This window comes from Akebia trifoliata, chromosome 16 (genome assembly GCF_017979445.1).
Source record: "Akebia trifoliata isolate Shusen 1 chromosome 16, ASM1797944v1, whole genome shotgun sequence".
NCBI classification, from domain to species: Eukaryota; Viridiplantae; Streptophyta; class Magnoliopsida; order Ranunculales; family Lardizabalaceae; genus Akebia; species Akebia trifoliata.
In genome coordinates, this window is record NC_141390.1 from 29,396,184 (window position 1) to 29,420,044 (window position 23,861).

The 23,861-nt window shown below is 36.3% G+C and overlaps 1 protein-coding gene across 1 annotated transcript; it reads right to left on the reverse strand.

Annotated features, from left to right (window-relative positions):
- Window positions 1–1,798: 1,798 nt before the first annotated feature.
- Window positions 1,799–23,456, reverse strand: REV3 (recovery protein 3). The gene is given in 24 exon segments (XM_086427569.1): window positions 1,799–2,167; window positions 3,097–3,711; window positions 4,378–4,681; window positions 5,522–5,727; window positions 6,746–6,853; window positions 8,111–8,386; window positions 9,663–9,809; window positions 10,700–11,291; window positions 12,901–13,046; window positions 13,286–13,749; window positions 13,836–14,084; window positions 14,920–15,735; window positions 15,738–16,302; window positions 16,440–16,886; window positions 16,986–17,077; window positions 17,177–17,348; window positions 17,434–17,589; window positions 18,034–18,102; window positions 18,372–18,414; window positions 19,562–19,674; window positions 19,800–19,849; window positions 21,113–21,170; window positions 23,072–23,154; window positions 23,299–23,456. Coding segments are annotated over 24 exon segments (6,057 nt in total). The 5' UTR covers window positions 23,411–23,456; the 3' UTR covers window positions 1,799–1,993.
- Window positions 23,457–23,861: the final 405 nt, after the last annotated feature.

The window sequence follows — 23,861 nt, forward strand, 5'->3', positions numbered from 1 at the left end:
ATCCTTGAACTCATATTGAACATAAACCTAAGAATTCTAAGGATGATCGCTTTGATGTTCAAAGAAATAGCCTCTCAATGAATGGTTCACTCATTGCAAAGCAACTTTGAGGTCATGGGTTCAAGTCCAGCTTACCCATAAAGATAAATATAAAAAGAGTCGTGATAATATGACACCCCCTTCTGATAAACTCCTCCATCACAGAGCCTTAAATCATTTGCCTTGGGATACACAAAATCATAAATCTTTTTCTTGTGTGCCCCCAAGGCATTTGATCTACGATTCTCTAATCGGGGTATTTGTTAGAAGGGAGCATCATGGCTCAAATAAAAAATTCGAAAGGGTTTAATTGAGGTCAATTTGGGATCAATCCAATAAGCTTCTCCCAAATAGTACGATAGGATCAGACTCTTGTCAAATTGGGATTTTTTTTTTTTTTTTTTGTTTCTCAAAATTAGGATCCAATAACAATTGGGAAAAAAAAAATTCTGATTTGATATATTAAAACTAAATAATTTTCATATACTAAAAAATATTCTATAATATAATTTATATATATTTTTTCCATTGACCCTATCAGATCGGATCCTTGTTGGAACCTGAATCCATGATCCATACCTCACGTTATTGGATCTCGGGTCAGATCCATTGACAGCCCTAATTACATTACTATATAAGAATCAGAAAGATCCCAAATTTATTTTTTGCGTACGTGTAGTGTGGGTCCCAGGTATAATATTAGAATCTTAGTAGGGTCCGGAGAAGCACTCAATGTAGCTTAAGAAAAGATAGTTTTTAGATAAAGCATTTAGATCAATATGTCTGTACGTTTGCAAAGACTTTCTATTTTAAATTTTTTTCTAAATTTTGAGCTAAAAAAATTTAATAGAAAATCTGGTTATTATAGGCTAAAATTAGGTTACAATAGGTTTATTATGATTTATTTTCATGATTTTAAGATTTTGAGAGACAAATGTATCTCTGACAAATAAGTTTAAATAATAAAAATAGAAGGATTAGTTGTCTTAATTTTATTAGATTTTAAATTTAAATAATTAAATTAGAAAATTAGGTTACTATAGACCAAAATTGAGTTATTATGATATACTTTTGGGAGTTTTAAGTTTTGAGAGATAAATTATTTCAAACAATGGGACTGGATGGGTTGGTTGTATTTATTAGGTTGGTCTCGTTCACGGAAGAGACGTCAAACCGACTTTTGAAACCATGGTGTCAAAGGGCTGGATTGGGCTGTAAATGGCCTTGTTAAAATCTAGCTTCAAAACCTAACCCAACCCTAGCTGGTTTATATCGTCGGCCACCGAGTAATATACCTAGCCAAAGCCTAACTCGGGTTACAGGCTGGGCTGACCCACCTAACGACCTAGTCCGAAACCAAAACCCAATCCTAAACTTAAATGGATCCTATCCAACCCGACAACTAAGTGGAACTCATACTATACCCAAACCCAGCCTACAACTGGATGGACCAAAACCTAGTCCATTTGACCTTTATCTCCAGTGAAAGATTTCACTTATTCTAACCATCTCAATCATAGTAAATTATGGATATCAAATTGTACTTACGACGTTAAAAAGGAAAAATGACGAGAGAAGCCGTCTCTTGTCAGGTATTTAGATTATATTTCTACAAAGCTAAAACCCTCTTGATTTTGTTTTTTCCATTTTGATGAGCAAGTTAATTGTTGGTAATCGGCGAGTCTTGACGCCAGATCATCGTGTCTACATTCACTGACTTTTACCAAGTTGGCAACTTCTTTTAAATTAAAAAATAAAATAAAAAATTCTAGAATCTAATCTCTTACAAATCATGCATAGTCTATGTACAACAACAAGAACTGCACAACAGTGACATTGCACTGTGTATGCATACATACGTAAGGCTAATAGACAATAAAAAACCCAAACAGTGGGTACAAGCAAAGACAACTCATTTCATGTCACATGAGACATTAATGAGAAAATGAAAGTTTCAGAACCACTCAATCATGCACCTAGGGTAGAATCCGGCCTCTGTGGCAACAGCAGAAAGGGTTTGAAGTTCTTTCTGGACTTTTCGCCTTTCGTAGAACACCGTACACGCAAGTGATGTGCACTTAACCCCACTTTCCATGATCCAATCCCCACCTCCACAATGCCGGCATATCTATTTTAAGGCAGAAAAAAAGAAGACATCAAGGAAATGTAGTTATGAGACCAGCATTTCAATTCCATAATCCTAAATCCTTTTCGGGTTTGTTTCAATGTTGGTTCATCACCATTTCTATATGAATAAGATTCATGATAATCTGACTACCCCATGTGGCACACTCAATCAACTCTCCTGACATGACAAGTTCGTGAACCGTAGATTTGTATGCTTCGGGATGCACTTTTGTATGGGGAAGTGCACTTTTGTATCCCGAGGAGTACAGATCTACGGTTTCCCGAACCTGTCACGTCAGGAGAGCCGATTGAGTGTGACAGGTGGTGTAGTCAGATTATCACGATTCTATGAATAATGCTGAAGCGACCTCAAGATAGGACCTCACATTGCACACCCTGACGTGAAAGTGTATGGGAACCATAGATGCTTTTTCTCGAGATACGAGTGAAAAGTATCTATGGTTCCTATCCACTTTCATGTCAAGATGTGCGATATGAGGTCCAATCTTGAGGTCAGTCCAGCACAACTCTTTCTATATATATGAAAAAAATTAAATCTTTGGTGCTTGAGTTCATTAGAGAGAAAGAACACCCATGCGTTGAGCACTCAGATTCATGAAGTTCTTTATCAGTATTTTGGGCTTTTCCTCTCTTTTTTTCCCAATAAAATTTGAAGGATTTTAGGATCTTTTTTCCACTTTTTTATGAAGTTTTTTATATGTTCAGATGGTTAGTCACATGGGTGAGGACTCATAGGGGGTGCAGGTTGTGCTTGTGTGTGGTCCTTTATGTTTTCCACGTTTAGTTGTCTGTTGTTTTCTAGGTAGGTCTCTAGATCTACACAACATTGGAAAAGATTCATTTTATGAACTACAGATGCTATCAGAACAGTGCAATCTACAATCAAATAAAAGCAATCACAATACTTACAGCAGCAAGGTGTTGAATGTCCCTCTCCAATTTCGAGGTTCTACCAATCACAGCAGTTGCAACAACGGGTCCCTTCTTAGAGCACTTGTCACACAAATGGGTTGACGCTTGCACCAACTCCCCACACAAGATACAATGTTTGGAAAGATAGTAATAATCTATCCTCGTTCTTTGTGCATTTGGAGCATAACAATGGCGTTTACCGACAGTTGGCCTAACTGGACGGGGCATCTCCGAAAACCACTGATTCAAGTCTGCATCAACAAGTCCAAACACCCGTTGTAGTGCCGGGACTATCTGTTTGTTGATGTAATATAGATCGTTTAATCTGAAAGGGGAATCAATCCTCAAAAGATCCAATGGATCTATAACCATATCAACAAGACGAGCCCCAGGTTCTCCGTGGATAACGACATAAGGTATTCGCTCTGCATAACGTGGCTCTGCCCTAGGATCAGCTCTCATTGCTTTAGTGGCCACAATGGCTGCTGGTGGAAGGGAAGTAATCCTGGTACTGTATGTGCCCAAACGAACTTCCTTTGCAAATACAAAATCCTGAAGAGACACCTTGTCACCTAAAATCCGTCTCCACTGGCGCTGTAAATACTCTTTAACCTGAAGTGGAAAAAAATAAGATGGCTTTTAGTTTCACAAAAATGTTATTTAGCACTAAATGGAAAACAAAAAATTGCCATTCATTTTGACCAAACATGAATAAATTATGAACAGTATATTTCAACTTAAATGTTACAAATACCCAGCTATATTATATAAACATCCATCTTAAATTTAAAGTGTGAAGATGGCGTTTTGATTCCAGGTTCATTGTATTACTTTGCATCCGCTTTATACGGCATTAGGATCCTATGAGCAAAGCTGCTTCTTAGAGGTTCTTGATTTCAGATGCAATATTATTGACCACCAATTTTTTTCATTTAACAAATTGCTTATAAAAAAAATGTTGTTTCTCGTTGTTAGCTCTCATCTTTTGCATCATGTGTTCCATCACGATTATCTATTATAGTTTATCAACTTATGAGTATGTTTTATGGGTTTTTTAGAATTTCGTAAAGTTCTAAGAACATTTCCTTAAAAAAAAATGATGATTTCCACTCTCACAATTTTTTTTCCCATTTTCGGGCAAACCTAAATGGACAATGATACCCAAATACAATACCTTGCTGCCTAGTCAAGCTCGAATAAAAAAAGGACAATTTTCTTACTCAAAGGCTTAGCTTTCGAACATTGAAACTGGAAAATTGAAAAAGCAGGCACTCTTACCTTTGAAATATCCTGTTGTTCGAAAAAAAGTCTTAATGACTGCTCCAGTGTCTTTGCAACGGCTCCACATGTATCTCTCCGTACAGTTTCAATGCCTTTAGCATCAAATGAAGGTTCAGCTTGGTCAGGGCTCTCATAGCTGTAACCAACATACCGCTTCTTTGTAAGGAGAAAACATGGATGGTAGACCTTCTCCATTTTCAATGCTACCGGGTTTGGATTCATTGAAGTTATTTCAGATGCAATTTCCTGTCCAATTCTGAAAGATTCTTTCACTGTGCGTCCTTTAAGGAGGACAAACATGCTGCACAAAATGGAACAAATAACCGAAGTCATTTTCAAATTTATGGAACAAATGGTGAAACAGAGATAAGGTAAGGGGGGCTATTTACAATCTGAGAACCATTGATCATAATGATTGTCTATAATTTCATATCCATTATCCACATGCATAGGAAGGAGGACCCAGCATTTTATCACTATTACCATGAAAAGTTCTCAAGGGTAAAAATTGGCCCAATCTGCATTTTTTTCCCGGCAATTAGGGCATAAAATGGTTTGGCAGGTTTGGGTCTTTGGAGTAGATTTGAATAAAAATGAGTCGGATATGGTTTAATGTCCCATGATCTGAATCGGATCCAGGATGGATAAATTCTTAAAAAAAATAAAATGATTATAATGGTAAAGTAGGATAGTATAGAAATTAACAAACAAGTATAAAAGAAAAAATGTTGAACTATCTGGGATAATCCAACCTGAATCAAGCAATTTAATTGGATCCGGGTCTAGATTAAGTGAAATCAAAATGGTCCGGATATGGTTTATCTACCAAGATCCGATTCGGATACGGATCCAGATAAAGAATTCTGGATCTGGATATGGATATACTCAGATCCGACCCATTTTAAGCCCTACCGGCAATGAAGTATAACATTGTTGAATACAAAGAATGCCACATGATCCGGATGGCTACAATAATCACATCTTTCTGATTATGAAGGATCCCCTAGGTGTGACCCCATCAAATGGTGGGTCCCCACCACTATCATGTGTAATGCCACGTAGTTTACAGACATTGTTTATAGTCATGCAACATTAGATCTCCCCCATTAGTGAAAACTGATTGCTTTTGAAGACTAGATACCTATCGGTGTCACCATAAATAACTCTGGCGTTCCACTTATCATGTGAATTTACAAATGAAATAGCCTTTTCAAGAGTTCTACGACCACACTGGACAATACTGTCCGCAAGTTCTGCACAGGGCATACGGCCACTAAACCCCGCAGCTGTATAACCATACGTTACGTTTGCTATCAGCTTTAGAGCAAGCTGTCTTGCATTAAATATCTGTGGACGGAAAAAGAGGGGAGGACAAAAAAAATGCACCAGTCATGTTTACATAGAAAATTTGAGGAGATAGCAATATAAATTTCATTCAAGAACAATAATTATTACAGGAAAAAAATGGGTATTTTAGAATACCCCTTTGTTAAATTGGTTATATTAGGTTTACCCCTTGCAAAATGCAATATTAGGTTTATCCCCCTTGACCGTAAGTCAATGTTGCGTTTTCTTGCTCACAGTGAAATTTTGTTTTTTTTTTTCAAATACTGAAATTACTAAATCAAGGTTTGGAGGAAAAAAAAAATCAAAAGTTCACTGTTAAATCATCAAGAAAAAGCAAAGTTAACTTACGGTCAAGGGGGGGTAAACCTAACATCACCAATTTAACAGGGGGGTATTCTAAATACCCAAAAAATTCTATACTTCAATATATGACACAGTTCAAAACACTTCTAAGATCCCAAAAAAGGTGCTTAATAAATGCGAAGGCATTTAAAATTATGTCCTTCAAAATTCTCTTTTACTTGACATGTTGACATATTTAAAGTTAAAACAGAAGCCTTTGCAAACTTCTGAGATCCCAATTTCTGTGACTGGCAGATTAGACCATCAAGGCCAAGCACAAACATTAATGGGGGGTGCACATTGGCCACTAAGTTTAGCCCGAGCAAAACCAAGGACCAAATGAGTTATCCCAACCCAGGCTTGGCCTATCACCTAATCGCCAGCCAAAAAATTTTAGGTCCCAAAACTAGATATATTCATGGCAGCTTGTTGGATGAAAAGGCATCAAGTTTATTTTTCAAAGCCCAGCCAAAAAGTCAGGCCCACTCATAGGCTTCTAGGGTACCTTAAGGGCCAGGCCAACTATTGTGCAACTTACATTAGCATCAATATTCATGTTAGATTCCTGGCACAAGAAATGGACTGGAAGTCATAGCGAATATATTCATCATACCAAACTTCAAAGAGCATATCTTGCAAGAATTGACTTTAGTTAAATCAATAAGTATAATTTCACCTTAAATAAAACCCGTTGCGAAGGTGTTAATTTTTTCATTGCCTTTTTCACCATTATTCTAGTTGATAGTATCTCCTCCAATAAACGAGGTAGCACACCTTTTCGAACCTGTATTATACAAAGGAATGTATATTATTCACCATATTGACATGTATGACAGGATTAATCTTACCAAACAATAAAAATTATAGAGTATGGCAGATACTAAAAGATTTGCAAAATAAAAAGAAGCCAATAATATATTGAAACCATTGGTGGTAAAACAAGTTTCCAGTCACTGTGGGTTTTCATCAGGGATAGGCTCTAAATCCATAAATTTTAGCTCTAGCAATGGATGAATTAATTGCTCATTTTCAAGAGGACCCTTTGGCATCTGTTATTTGCAGATGATGCCACATTAGTAGATGATAAAGATAGATTAATGCAAACTAAAACTATGGAGGGATGTTCTGAACTCCCAATGCTTTGGAGAGAAACATAGAATGAAGCACTAGTTAAGATTGACGGCCCAGCTGAAAACTCAAAGAAATCATTTGAGTAATCTCGGTTCAATTAATTGTAAAGAAATATTGAAGAGGATTATGCAAAAGAAAAATAGAATTGTGTGGCTAAAATGAAGATTTGTGTCCAGTGTGCTATGGATCAATGCATACCAATCCAGTTAAAGGGAGAATGTTATAAGATGGCTTCAAAGTAGCCTATGCTTTATGGAGCAAAATAAGAAATAAAGAAAAAAATATGTTCACATAAATGTGAGAGAGATAGAGAGAGAGAGAGAGAGAGAGAGAGAAAATAGCTTCTACACGCAATAAGCATAGCCAAGATTATGATGTTGACATAGATGAATGGAAAGCAATTGGAAATGAATGAAATTGAGAGAATATAAGAGTGGAACCATTAGGCCAAAAAAAAGAAGACAGGCAATTAAGATGGTTTGGCCATGTACAACAAATACCAATGACAACAGCAGTCAGAAGGAACGTGTGGGTTGAAACGCTTAAAATGGGCAAGGGAAGGCGAAAAGAGTCTGTGGATCAAGTGATAAGAAAAGATGAAAAGATACGAAGACACTTGCCTTTACGTGAGAATTGTTTCTAGGTAGAGAATTGAATGGGAAAACTGAATTCGTTTTGCCAACCTCTTAAAGCTGACAAGGCTCAAATGATGATTTAATAATTAGTACAAAAAGAAAAACAAAATGGTAGTCTTAAAATTTTGTAGACACACCTTTCTTTTGCCTTGTTTTGGGTTGGTCCTCTTGACCCCCCTTGTTTTTCTTTCTCTTAATAAAATTATCTTTATCGATCAAAAAAATAATAATATCCGGAGGAAATATGAAATGAAACAATATTGGAAGAAAAATACCTTTGAAGGCACATACATAACACCATTTGGAGTAAGCAGTATTTGATGTTCTAAACCCATCAAAAGCTGTGGATCTGGTGAAAATGAGCTGACACCAAGTGTATTTACTTTTGAAGGCACAACTTTACCAAGGCACGTACAAAAGCAGAGATTGTATGCAATTATCATCGATGGATAAAGTGATTGAAAATCCAAAACAATGACCGGATCACCATAAAAGCCAGATTCAGGCTCCATTACAAGGGGTAAGCACTCCATTGCAGGTTGTGAAGCTACCTGGTTAGGAACAATAACTTTCAATATACGCTAACACATTCTTATAAGTTATAACAGAAGGGATGTGCATAAAAAGATGAGAAAAAGCAAGATATTATACCTCAAGAGGCACACTTCAAAAATAAAAATAAAAAAGTATATTAATGCACAATTCATGACTCAGTAAAGCCAAGACACACTAATAAAACATTAAGGAGCTGGCATGTAGAAGCTGGAGACCAACCAGATCAGTCATTTGTAAACTTGTATAAGCTTAACTACCTTGTAGGAGCACCTAATTGATCAGAGATGAAAGGAAAGAGTAAAATATTTTTACATATTGGCTAACCTAAAGGGCATAAAATATTGTGTGTATCTCGAGGTTGAATCCTATTTTGGGGTAATGTGTATCTCGATGTCAAATCTTGGACTGTGAAAAATGTACCCTTGAGGTTGACTATGCATCTTCCATCTAAGATATTGTGTGGAATGATTGATAAGATAAGATTTGAATTAAGATTGAATCCAGTAAAGAAAAGGAATCTTTTCAAACTGGAACAACATTCAGATACCAAATGTAAGTTCAAGACTGTAGTTTACTTATTCAGTATAAAAATAAAAGCCAATAGTGTATAAAGGTTCCGAAAGACAACTCTTAACTAACTTCTCAGGAGTGCTCTTTTTTGTTATAGCAAACTTCATAGAAACACACAAGCGGACAAAATATCCATGTAAAAACCCACTATATAACCAAGTTAAAATTTGGAACTCACATGAGATTGGGCATGGAACATGAGGCATTTGTTACCCATGCATGAGGTGTTTGCTTATTCTGTCAAATCTTTGTTCCATGGGTGGAAGGTCAAACTTCTCAGCTCTAGAGAAAGGGTTCTGTGAAGATTAGTCCCCTATGCTGTTTCTTGGGGCTTTTGGAATTGAAAGAAATAATAGCTTATTTGACAGGAAAGATCATCCCATTACCATGAATGAGGCTCTTATCAAATTGTAAGCTTCTTGTTCGTGTAAAACCTTTATAGAATTTAGAGGGTTTTGAGGAGATCTTGTTCAGATGAAATTCAGTTAGTTACAAGGTTAGTATCTCTTAATTTCCTTTTTGTTTGGTAGGTCTCTCAACCTCTATTCTTCTTTTAACAAAATAAAATAAAATTCTGTTTATCTATCCAAAAAAAAATTAATGGAGCAGAGGAAAAGCAATAAAATATGCTGTGGAACCTGCAATAAATCTTCGGTAATACTATGATAGGCATTAAACAGTTAAAATAGACAAGCAGAAAACCTGGTGGTTCCCAGGAGAGATGGCAAGGTAGTTTTGTGTATGTGCCAATCTCAGAAACATAGATTCAACACGGTACTGTGAACCTCGAGAGAGAACTGAAAAAAAGTCAATGCCAAAAACACGAGCAAGCTCCGATGTTCGGTTTATCTGCCAAAACAGGAAAGAAAAAACATAAAGGTTTAGACATATGCATATCAATCAAACAACAAAAATTAGTTACTAATTGTAGTATTTTATTCATAAAAGTACTAGGTCGGAACATCAGCATCAGTATTTTACTTGTTCAATTTGATAAGAAGTTTTATTAAACATAATAAATTCACAAAGCACCTTTAGCTCAAAATACAAAAATGGATCCTGTTCGAATAAAGTTGTACTTATAAAAAAAATACAAACAAGCGAGAAATTAAAAAATAGATTAAAGATACAAATTTCCCCAAAGAGAACAATTTCCATTAATTAGTAACGTCATCACCCACACAGCTCCCATTGCACAAAGAGTGAAAGTGAGGTCGGATCATTTCCAAGACCCTAAGTAGCAACCACCAAGGAGGGATCGAGACTCCCTCCCACCTCTCCAATCTAGGAGTACTTGGATTCTCCCTTAAAAATCTTCAAGTCATCAGTCACATGTGAAACTCAGTAAATACCATGTATGACACTTGGTGTACATAATCAAGAAATTACTACTTTGTCCCCATGAGTCAACATTTATATATATATAAGTAACATATATTAAAAAGGCATAAGGAGGTCAAGATGACCAACCACAGCCACAAGAAGAACAAAAACAAGAATAGCAGCACCACCAACGCTCAACAAAACATGTCAGCCAAACATCTCAATCTTATGCTACCAACCCAATACCATCACCAAAGAAAATCCCCAAAGAACACCCCCAATAAGTGTCAAAGGCAATCAAATTGAAATTTAATGTGCAATAAAAACATCATGAGGGAGTGAAAGAAGGTAACATGTTGAAATGAAATAAGCAAACCCCAAATTCATGTTCACAAAGAAAATAACCGGTTAATTACCATATCAAGTTGATTCATTATTTCAAGGTTCAGCTTCACTCTTTCTAAAACATAATTGATACAACGAAATCTTGCCCGTCCAAGACCACTTGAAAACCACTGTGTCAATATTCTGAAAGGAATTGAAGGAATTTTTCGCCTTAGAACTTCTTTAGCTACAGCTTCAATTGTGTACATATTAAGCTTAACTTCACTACGCATCAGTCGCCAAATATTGAGAACAATTCTTCCACCTACATGGACACCACTGGCATGAGTGCGGCCCCATTCATCGTCAATTATTGCATCCTCAAAAACAACGGAATCGGTCATTAAGGCTCCAGGTAATTGATTATCAGACATTCCCTTTTCAAGAGTTTCTGAATTTCTAGCTGGACTTTTGGTTTCAGACGGTGTCCGAGAAATGTTATTTAGTAAAACTATACCAAGATGTGCAGCCCTTTCAGCTAAAAACCCTAGTGAGCCACCCTGAATCTCCCAACCCATCAGGATATCTGGATCAAATGAGCGTACAATTTTCACAAAATGGTTATATAAGTGTTTTTCGTCATAGGCAACTACCACCTTGCAACCAGAAATCCCATCAAGATTTCTGCAGAAGTGATAAAACCAATCATCAGAGCCAAAAAACACAGCTGTTCCTTTCATTTAAAAGAAGAAGAAAAAGAAAAAGAATAGGCATTCCATGTTTCACCCATCCCTCTGTCAGAGTTAGAGATTCAAAGAAGTCACATAAATGTATCTAGAATTTTATATATCAAAATTAAACCACAAAACATAAGCAAAATACAAGACAACAAAGAGAAACAATTAGTATGAGGATATAGGAAAATTTTTATCAAGGTACAAAAATCCGAGTGTTACCTAACGGAATTGTAGAAGGTATGCTTTCTTCTTTCATAATAACACCACTCATTTTACATAGAAAACTATTCTACAATTAATAATAAATGCATGTCTGCAATTGTTGTGAGTTCCACTTCTAACCAAGTTTCCTTGGCAAAGCATGAGTATATTATGAATTCAACGTGTAAGAACGAAACCTTCCAGAATGGGTAACTACTCTTCAAGGCCACCCCATTGTGAAAAAACTTGAAATGTTGGGCACCATGATCTACCCATGTGTCAAACATGTGCCCGAACACTAAAACAAGGAAAGACTTGAGTCAAATATTTTGTTTTCAACTGTTACATAATATTATTTATATGATTTTAAGTTATATCAGTTTATGTGAAATACATTATTTCGATGCTTGTATATTTAATATGAACTTGAAAAAATAAATAATTGTTTTAACATATGGCAGCATATCAGTTTTGTGGGATCAATGTGTCAGACACTTTGTTCCAGTTTCAAGCATTGACACGCATCCATGTCTTCATTAATTGATGAACACCAAATGGGACAACAACATCAAGAGATGCCTAGGAATTGATATTGAGAGATACGTTAAAAGGTTAAGCTGGTTCTTGCACTGCTAATTATCACCAACACCAAAGCCTATCCAAAAATTGGGATCGGCTGAAACAAATCATGTTCCTCCATTCATTCTGTCCAAAGCCATGTTTTCTGTCAATCCAAATATGTTCATATCTACTCTAACAACTTCACTCCGCATTCTGTATGACCTTCCTATCGCTCTTGTAGAACCTGCAACTTGTGCATACCTATTTCAAATTGGGGATTTAATCAGCCTTCGCTGCACATAGCTAAACCATCTCAATCGACTTCCCCTTAGTTTATCACCTATAGGGACTGTTAAATTTTCATGCGTGCACTCATTTTTAATTTTTTCTTTCTTAGTTCCACTCATCCATCTCAGTGTCTTCTCACATTTCTTACACTGAATCTATGAAAACAAGGCGTTTCCAAGTACAGATATCATGAATCTATCAAAAGAAAATTACAGCTAATCATGAGAAGATACAATGCATGGTTAATCGGTAATAACATGTCTGTATATCATTCCAACAACAGCCCTCCTGTTATACAGCAGAAAGCATAAACACCAATCATTCATGACACCATGCTGTAACAAGAAAAACTGCATCAAGCTGTCAGCGTATTGACTCTATAAAGGGAAGCGAGAACAGCATCTCTGATACTAATGTATTGAAAAAAATGAAAAAAAGTCAGCATAGAACAATAAATAAATAATGTAAGAAACCATTAGAAATTAGCATGAAACTAGTCATCAGACCTCTGGCAGTATTCCTCATCATTACTACGTAAAAGCACAAAGGCTTCAAGGACATGATCATTATCCTCCTGAACTGCTAGGGCGATAACATTAATAGCATCAAATCGAGGATCAGGTCGAAGATCTCCACTTGATTCTGCTTGAACCTGTTACCCAAAGTTGAATTTGAGTAAAAGAATATTGGAACCCTTTTACGAATGGGTAACTACGAAGTGTTTAACAAAAATTTTAAAAAATATATATTGAATCAGACAGCCCTCTTAATTGCATGAAAATACTCCAATAAGTAATACTAGCAGTCCATATATATGTAGGTGGGTGAGTAGGTATCAAGTAATGTTTGCACGAATCCAACAGAGATAGCACGACAATATATACACAATACCTCTATACTCAACAATGTAAGCTGTTGGCCAGCACCAACACTAGCAGGATCACGGAATCCAATTTGACTAAGGGGGGTGAGTTTTGATCTCACACCCGGACCTGAAATCTGAGAGATATCTTGCCAGCTTTTAGTGTGTTCATTTTCTTCCATTTTAGATCCTTCAATGCAGACTTCAGTTGAAACCTCATTATGGCAAAGATTAACTTCTGTATTCAGGTTTTTGTGGTTTTCTTGACTCAATTGATCCAGAAAAGGCTTCACATGAGTTTTAGATCCAGATTCAGGCATAGTACCATGGCAAGCATTGATCATAAACCCTTGGATTTCATGGAGTTTTGGGGCCTCAGATGATGTTTTTTCATCATTCAAAGAATTATTCTCCTTGCTTACAAACCCTAAACTATTATGTTTTGTAGAACGCTGCTCCAGAAATGCCGAATCGATAGTCTCCTTCGAAGTACCTAGAATTACATGAGCCAGAAATTAGAATAAAAACGCATGCTTTGCAAATAACATGACTTACTCGGGCAAAATTCATACTCAATACCTATAGCATCATCAGTACTATTTTGTGGGGCCAGATGCGACAGCCATTTATAAACAGAATCCACAGATGGTGGTGAAGATACAGTTGTCAGTAAGTATGAGAAAGAACCATCATTCTTATAGTGAGTAGGGAGACCTAATACAGTTTCTTGATGAAAACTAAGATTTTTGTATGGCTTATCATAAACTTGCTCATCTTTGATATTGCTAGCAAAAAAAGGGAGAATTTCGTCAGCACCTCTCCCTCTAGCTGCAAAAAGGGCAAAGAAATATGTCAGAAAGGGTATAGGCATATCTTTTGCAATAAACAACATTAAGAAAATTAAAATTTAAAAACAAAAAAGAGCAGCAGAAACAGAGAACTTGAAACAATAGAACCCTCAGATTATTTTACCTGGAGCTGTAAGTAAGGGAAAAATAAATTCAAAGGTTTAAATTAGTACAAGGATGTGTCTGAAGCTGCATTCAAATCCAAATATACCAAATGAAAATAGAATAGAACCATTAAAGGATACCAACATACAATATCATATTTATAAAATGGTACAGATATTGTCAACAATGAATTGAGATTCGATTGAATACGCAAACAATAACAACCAACGAAATGACTTATAAATCAACTGTTAGTGCACTTGTCTAGTACTTTCCCATCTCTAAATACCATATAGTAATATGTGTGCATGGACATGTCTGTGTTTTAAGCTTCATGAAGCACCATATCGGAGACATCTCTATCATAGAAAAATATTTATCCAGGTCATATTACGAAATTCTGAGGTGTTCAAGAAAAAACAAGAAAGAAGCACGTTTTTCCTGGTGTATCAACTAATTAAAAACCCTAGTGTCTGGCATTCTAGCTTCTAGCCATCTAACATGGAAATTATGAACTACACATACATGTAACAGCAAAATAATCAAGTACGAAACAGTACCATACCACACGTCCTTCCTTAAATGATAGATAAACATTGGAAATTAAATATCTGTTACGGGAAGAAAAATACATAAATTTTTCCGCTGATATATGCTAAGGCATAAAGATAACAGATCCAAAGAAAAGGAATTAGAAAGCTAACATGTACCATCTTCTAAATTGGAGTTGCGACCCAATGTTCCTTCAGAGTTCCCCATCTCCACAATAAAAGTGTGATTGTCCACCACAGCTGCAAATGAAGTATCTTCAGATATCCCAACTGTTTGGTCTATTGTGGAGGGCCTTTTGCTAAAGCTCATCTCAACGTATTCCTCAGGCCTTTTTTCTTCGGTGTTGGCCACTGTGGATAATGAATTACGAGGACTGGACAATGCATTCACATCAATTGCAGCATTTGCGTTTCCACGACTGTTAGAAGACATTTCAGGTAAATGTTTCATGGCAGGGCAACACTCTTGGTTGTTTTTGTCATAAAGGGCTGTAGAAGTTGCATTGTCTTGCTTCACCGAGCTAAGAGATTCAGGTACTTCCCTTGTCTCAGTAAGTAACAGTGAAGGATCAGTCATTGTGACACTTTCAGATTCAGCACAAGTCCCTACACACACAATATCATCTGGTCTTTCATTTAAACAAAAAGGCCCATCCTTTAATGTACTGGCTTGCAATGAACTATCATTGTGGGACGAAAGAGGAAGCTTCCCGTACATGGGGAAGTTTGAATAGTCCGGCACACAAGTAGCGGCACATGAGCTCCGATTGAAAGTTTCTTTGGATATCTCCATATCACTCTGCATCGTTTGAAACTCTAGCCGCTTAGGATTGAGAGATGATTCCTCCTGCTCCTTCCCTAAAAAAATCTTCTTAATCCCACAAGTTTCACGATCAGATGGCTCAACCCGGGAGGATCGTTTTCTCCTCATTAAATCCCTCATGGAACACCCAGTCAGATTGTTTCCTTCTTTAAAGTACTAACATCTGTATGCACTGCATTTCCAGATGAATTGGGACTAGAGTTGAAGCTGGACTCTAAATCATCATTCGCATTTTGTTGTGAGGACAAAGGTAAAGAACCCCATATTTTTTTGTTCATTTTCTGCTCACTACTGAGACCCATGTGTGCATATTGCAACTCCTGGTGTGATGACCTCTCTAATTCACCATTCACCTCAATTTCAGATGAATTACCAACTTGCTCTGTGAGTTGATCATCGAATGAACCATCTACTTGAGGAATCATATTATCTGATGGTGTCTGGGGTAATTGGTTATGACCTGTAGAACGTATATCTTGTTTCTTTAAAGCCTCAGAACCAGTTATATCCTCGACTGAATCCAGAATGTCTTGGCATTCTCGTTGGGATTCACACTCATAATCCAAATTAGCTTTTTCCAAGACTTCATTAATTGTTGCCGTAGGCAGCAAAGGACTCAGAATAATATCATGAACAAGTTCATCTTCAGTAATTAAATCCTCTGCAGCTTGAGAAGAGACAAGCCACCTCAAAAGCCCAAGAGCCTCCATATCTATAACCTGCAAAATCATAAATATATACATATATGAGACAAAAAAGAAGGCATGAAATAATTTCAACCAAAATTTCTCAGTAGAGCCTCAAATTCTAGCATGCACTTGAAAGGAGATGGGCAAATGAAAGCATGACATTCTACCTTTGGATCTGACATTTCAGTCTTCTCAGATATTAGCATTTCCTCATGAACAGGTATTATTTCTGGAGATACATCCCTCCATTCAGAACATATTGCATCATCCTCCTGTTTTGGTAATGATCCTTGTGATAACATGGATCCATCTCTATTTCTTTCGTCAGAACACTCTGAAGATGGAGAATCCGAACAGTTGGGGTTCACATCTTTGGCGAATTCAACCAAGCTTCCAACTTCAGTTAAAGATCTTATAGACTGCACAAAATTTTCAGACTTCTCCGAAGGAGTACCTTGAGAAGATGTCAAGTTTCTGGCTTCCCTGCACAAATCCAAGAATGCATTCTCGAACTCATGTTCATGTGAGAAAGTCTTCAGAACATTTTCAGGAAGTGGTTTGCTAGGGTCAGGAGATATCATTTCTTCGTGCATCCCCGTTCTTCCATATTCCTCCTAAATCAAGAAAGCTTACCTTAATGAGATGTCAAAAGAATAGGTCAACTTTTGCACACAACAGCATAAAACAAAACATAAAGTCAAATGACAACAGACCTCCCAAATTGGTACTAGTGATTGAACCATCTTCACCTCTGATCGAGTCTGAGAAAGAGACGAGTACATTTTACATTGCTGATTTAAAATCTCTGCAAGAAAAAAAATGATAAATAATGTGAGCAAGGCCTTGTGGGAATGAACGCAGGAGCTTGTGGTGCGCAATTTTTTTCCAAGAAGTCATAACACACCATCCACAGTAGCATCTCCTTCAAGTTCACAAGTACTCTGACGTTTAATAAGGTGAAGATCATGATCTAGTGAACTATCATGCTCAACAGGAATTGGCCACATCCAACCACATGGGATAGTGGAAGATATCCAAATTGGTGAACCTAGACATGCATCAGTACTTGAATCTGCCTAAGAAAAAGTTTCCACAAGAACATCAGATCAAACAGCATCAACACATGTGTCTAGTTCATTAATTTACGCACAGAAAAATAACCTGAAAATCATCATTAACACAAGTCAACTTCTCTGTGGGTAGATTACATTTGCCACCATGATGAGCTGCTCTTGGGATGAAATTATCAGGTAACGGGTGGCGGAACTTCACCTTTGATACATGTAGATGACCCATCCCATACAAGTTATAGTCAACCTAACATTTTCCAATGTGAAGATAAGAAAAGAAGCATTTAAGTTTAGAGGAAAACAATCAACAAATGAAAAGGGGAAAAGACCTTAAAATTTATCATGGGTTGAATATGGTCCCAGCAGGAATAAAACAAGAGAACATTAAAGAGGAAAATAAAATGAGCTTTTTTTTTTAATAAGCAAAATTTGATTATGAATAATCCCAAATTCATTTCCCTGTTCATTTTATCAAATTACCAGTTTTGTATTGGTAAAAGGAGGGTTTTATTATAGGGAAAAAAGAAGCACAAGAGGGGCTAGTGCAACAGAATCCTGAGACGAGAAACAAAGCTAGAATGGTGGCCTTCTAAGTTCAAACAAGCATCTCCCATCTAAAAACAGAGTATTAATCGAGAGCCCTTGAAAATATCCCAGAATATAAGACAATTGAACAATAAACAATCCTTACCAAAAATTGGAGAAGATATGGAATATGTGATTCGTGAGGCTGTAAACTTTTATCTAAAACTGCACCACCCTGCAAACCAAGTAGTTCGTCCTCCAGTCACAAAGCTAACAAATGCAAAGCATGCATGCAACCTGGAAAATAAAATAAAAAACATATTGGATAATAAAGGCAATAACTCACCCATGAATCCAGCTATTGAGCTACCTTATCAGGATATATAATTTATTTATTTTCTTGATATGAAGCAGTATTAACGTCATGATTGAGTGAAAACAGAAGGATATATTGTAGCAACAAATTGCATCCAAAAAAACACCAAACAGCATCTGAGCACGTACCAGAAGGAGAGTAGCAACACGAGCAACTTCATGTGGATAATATCTTTGATATATAAGTCAAGGAGTTCAATGATATAATTAATTAACATGGGAAAAAAAGGAATAAAGGAAGATATCCAGAACTAACCAACATAAGCATAAACTAAACATGTATAACTACTAGAAGATGCACTTTTCCCAAATCAAACAAGATTGAACAAAAACTAGAATTTGTAAATAAGTTAATAATGAATCTAAGAAACATTTTATTTTATTATTAAGTTCATGTGGACAATATTTTTAATTTTGGTTGATGCATCTAGGTCAATATGAATAAAACAAAACGAAACTATGAAAAATGACAGCTTCTACTAATTGGTATGGTAGTTTGCGTAAGCACATGGTGTATAGGATTTTCAAATAGGAAGCTAGCAGTAGAACCTCAGCATCATCATTGCCTTATTTCAATTCTCAACTATTTGGGTTGGGAACATGAAACCTATTTTTTTATTCAATTCTTTCTAAAGCTATTCTATTATCCATGTCATTTCAACCTTCCTCTCTTCCTTTTAGAACCTTCAACTTGCATCAAATCATTCTTTCTCACTAGTCTCATCAATGGTCTTCGTTGTGCACGTCTAAGACATCTCAATTGAATTCCCTTTAATTTACCCCTTACAGACCTACTCCTAGATTGCCTCAAATGCGCTCATCTCTGACTTTCACTCTACTCATATTTCGCTCAATATCATTGTCCTCGTCTTTGTATCCTTGTTACGAACATGTTTGTTGAGTTCCCAAATTATCTCATAAACTATAGCTGGTATTATTGCTCTTGTAAAATTATCTAAGCTAGTGACACTTAAAAAGGAAGTTAACTCTCACTCATTACATTTGCATGCACAAGATCCAGTATACTGTAGATATATTACTCTTGACGAGGTCTTCTAAAATACATCGCACATTAAAGGAGCGAAAAGTAAAACAATTTATTAGCTTCAAGCAAAAATATAATAAAGCCAACTCATTCTATCAAAGCAAATGAAAATAGTTTTACAAGTTGAGCAAACACATACCCTTCTCATCATCATAATCATCTATGCAGTATGACAACCATTTGGAGTTCGCAACATTAAAATATTAAAATAGAGTTGAAATTTGACCTAGCTTAGACATCAAAGTTCACAAACCCTAAATGAGAATTTGGATACAAGTATATTTTTACAAATAGCTCCTCTGACGAATGATAACCATAGAATTTCCTCCCCCGTACAAGGCTACAACCATGCACATGTTGTCTTTTTGATCCACTACAACCTTTAAGCTGTGAGAGTTCAAGAAAACTATGTTCACGTTATATCTGCAGCTAATACATAGGGAACTAAGTCCAAAAACCAACCATGAGATACATTGTATAATCAGAACTTCATCTGACAGAACCGAACATACCTTCAAAGCCTTCTCAATTGCACGAGATATGACACGTGTGTACACGTCCCCTATGTTATGAAAAAATAAAAAATAAAAGCTTACCAATCATATCTTGGACATAAAAGGAGAGAGAGTGTGTGTCCTCTTATGAATTTGAGGTAGGGATCGAGAGCCATCCCTTGATGAGATAGGAACCTCGATTCAATCAATTCTCCCTAGGCAAAAAAAATAAGGATAGAAAGGCAGGTTGAGCTGCTCAGCAATTGGAATCGTGACCCAATTGCTTCACGCACGGGATAAAGATCTACAGTTCATCAACAGCATTTTGATAGGCTGTCTCCTTTCCCTCATGTGCCAACTCAACAACCATTGAAGGAGGGGATTCAAATGATTCTCTACTGGCCAGAGTCGAATGTGAATGTCTAACCAAGTGTGTGTATGTGTGTGTGTGCATATAATTGTTCCTTGACCTAAGAATAAGTACCTAGCAGTATAACATATTAATATAAGCAAAACAACTGCACTAGGCAACAATTATTAATTTATAGGCCATGATATGCATGGCTTTAAATCTCGTCCGAGACGACTCGTCCAATACGTCTCAGTATCGTCCACCAACAAGACGGATGGACAAGTCAAACGTATTGGACGAGATTTAAAACCATGGTTCATTTTTCTCATGGTTGAACGAGACGACTCAAACGTATCGGAAAACTCATCCAAGATGACTCGGTCTCGTTCATGAATGAGACGAGACGTCAAAACGAGTTTTAAAACCATGATGATGTGTGAGTGGGATGTAACACCAAACATTTTATTTATACATATATCTATATAATAAAACACAACGGTGGGTCCCACTCCAACTACATTTATGGGGTATAAACGTCCTGTAAGCTACAATTACCTTTCCTCTTCTCCCCCTTCAATTTTATTGTCTTTCCTCCCGCCACCCCCCTTTCAATAATACCTCTCTAACTTTACTATCTTACTTTTTTACCCCTTTAACCCCAAAAAGGATTCCCATGCCTACGGCATGGGCAAACTCTAATAAATATATATAAGTTCAAGGGCCACATACAAAACCAAATATTGTGTCAAACATTGTTCAATATATGGGTTAGAAGTTTTGGAATGGGATGAGTTTTTGTGAGGATGATCTCCTCACCACAAAGATCCTCCTCGGAAAAAATCAGCCCATTCTGAAACTTCTAACCCATATATTGAAAATGTTTGGTTTCGTATATGGCCCTTGAACACTCCCCCCCACCCCCCGATATATATATATATATATAAACAATTAAAAGAAAACACCTGAACAAGTTAATTACCTTCTTTGGGTGTCTCCAGTGAGATATCAGAACATGGCACATAGAAATAGGGCAAAGCCTACAGCAACCAATTAGGAAAAGTTATACATGACCCAATAAGGAAGAACTGTTGGAATAAAATTATTAAAAAGAGTTGGCAATGTATTCTCAAATTATGTAAAAAGCAAAACCATGGAAGAAACCATTCAGAAATGTTGGATGATAGCTGATAGTATCAACCATGGTGAATAGCTCTGTTTATGGAAACACAGGGATAAGGCAGGAACCCAACCAGAAAATATGTTTAATGTACAACCATTAGCATAAAAAAGAGTAGCAAAACCTGAGGCATTGGTCATAAGTATCAGTCTTGTGTGTTAGTCACACAAAATATTCCCACATGGCACACTCTTCTTGCAGGAAGTTTTGGGCCATCCTCGATGAACACAAGCACACCCCCAAAAAATTAGTCTGATAGATGATTCCATCTGCGGGATCCGAGAAATGTCGTCATTGATTGGAACAATGGGAGCAAAGCATTCATCGACATCAAAGTCCCCAAATTTTGGGATTAGGCTTAGCTTGATACATCCTATCCCCCATTTAGTTTTGTCTAAATCCATGTCTTATGTTAATTCAATTGTGTTCATATATGCTCTCACTACCTCAATCCATGCGTTTTTTATCTCCCTCTCACTCTTTTAGAACATTCAACTTGCACATTCCTTCTAATTGGGATGGTTGACGGTCTTCACTGAACATGATTAGACCATTTCAATCACCAATTGAAGCTACTTTAAAATAACATCTTCGCCTCCAAAGAAACTTTCTAGAGCTTTAGTTTTGTGATGCTTCCCTCTCTAGGTTCACCAACTTAACATTACATCGTTTACAATTGACATATATCAAATGACCTGCTATTGAATATGCGTAGGTGTTTCATCTATAGCTAGAGAAAATCAAACATAACCAAGAACTCATTTATTTCCTCACTATTTGTTGGCCCACTAGACATAGCTCTCTCTTACATGTCCTTAGTTATTCAATACATGCACTTGAAACTCCTTTCATTCTCAATACCCATTGAATTAACACTCCAGATACTTTGTACTTTGCACTCTCTAAGACACCAAAATCAAATGAGGATCCTTACTCTCTTTCTTTCTTTCTTTCTTTTTCTTTTTTCTTTTTTTCAACTTCTCGGTCATTTGTCTACATCAAAAAAATGTATCGGTAGCTGGACTCCTTGACATGAAAAAAAATTCATATTTGATATCACTGTTTTTGTCTTAATCTCTGTTTCAGTACGCTTTCCCATAATTCCTACTATAATTCATAAGTTTCATCCTCTGATAGAAAGTACATAACACTGAGGTTTAAAGATGCTCGAACCTAGTGAGCTAGAAATCATCCACTACGCTGATTTTCGGTGTGCTGATGCACTAAAAAGAGGAGTAAACATTCATGAGGATAATGGTTCCATGTGGCAACAACTAGTGTTATCAGACATCCAAATGATGCAGAAAAGTCCTACAATGTCACAATACAGCAATACCTACAGAATGAGTACATCAACTAATATTCTCATAAAAAATTAAAAAATAAACTAAGAGTGTAATGTACAATCCCTCAACACTAAGATATCAAAAGGCAATCACACTTTCACCTCTTAATTGCAAAATTCTTCTTTTAAAAAAAAAATCACCTTTTTGTTTGTAGGGGTCATCTCGACCCCATTTTCTCTTTTCAATCAAATTTCAACTTATCAAAAATAAATAAAAAATCTTCTTAAGTTCACAATCATTTTCAAATCCAATACACCTTAAGTTCAAATTCTCCTAATACAACTGGCTTTGCTTAAAATTCATCATTGTCTCTTTGTGGGTTTTTATTTTAATCCTATAATTCATTCGAAGAACATCAAAATACTTCAATACAATCTTACTGTAAAATTGGGGGGAAAAATGGTGATTAATGTACCCGATGAACATGCAAGCAAGTCTTCTGACCAGCAGGAGTCGAACCGTAAATCCTTATAACAGGCACCTCGTTCACCTTCCCACCTTCAAAATTCCAACACATATGTAGATTTGAGATGGTAAACTAATACTGAAAGAGGAAAAAAAAAAACCTAAAATGAACTATTCGAACTACATTTCTGTAACTAATATAAGAGTATCAGGGATTTGAAGAGTTCTGTTTGATGCCTTGAAAACTACTGTAACAAATATCGATGTCAGTTATTGGAGGCGCCATGTAGTAGTCGATCGAAACGATTCGAACGCTGAAGATGTTTGAATCTGATTGCGAGTTCTCCATTTTTTATTTTTTATTTTTTATTTTTTATTTTTTACTTGGAGAATTTGTAGGAGAAATGGGAAATCGGATAGTTTTCGCGGGTTTATTTGGCGCGGTTTTAGGGATTTATATGGATGGTGTGAGAAGCCCGCGCGTGGCAAAGTCTTCTCGAGTGCGCTGAGTTCTTGAATAAGACACTGATCTTCTACAAAATTACGGAAATAACCTTACTTTTCTTTAGTAAATAAAGTGGAACGTTAACGTTTGGAGTGATTTATACATACCCTCCATGTTTTGTTGAATATTTGAGATAATCCTGTTTTTTCAAACTCACTGCATACCCCTCACAAGCTCACCTAAGTCTTCTCTAATGTACTAATAGTAAATAACATAGATACCCTTGTATGTAACTTTTTGTTTAAAAAAAAATAATACTTTAACTTTCCAAAACCAGTCATCTTTAACTTATTGG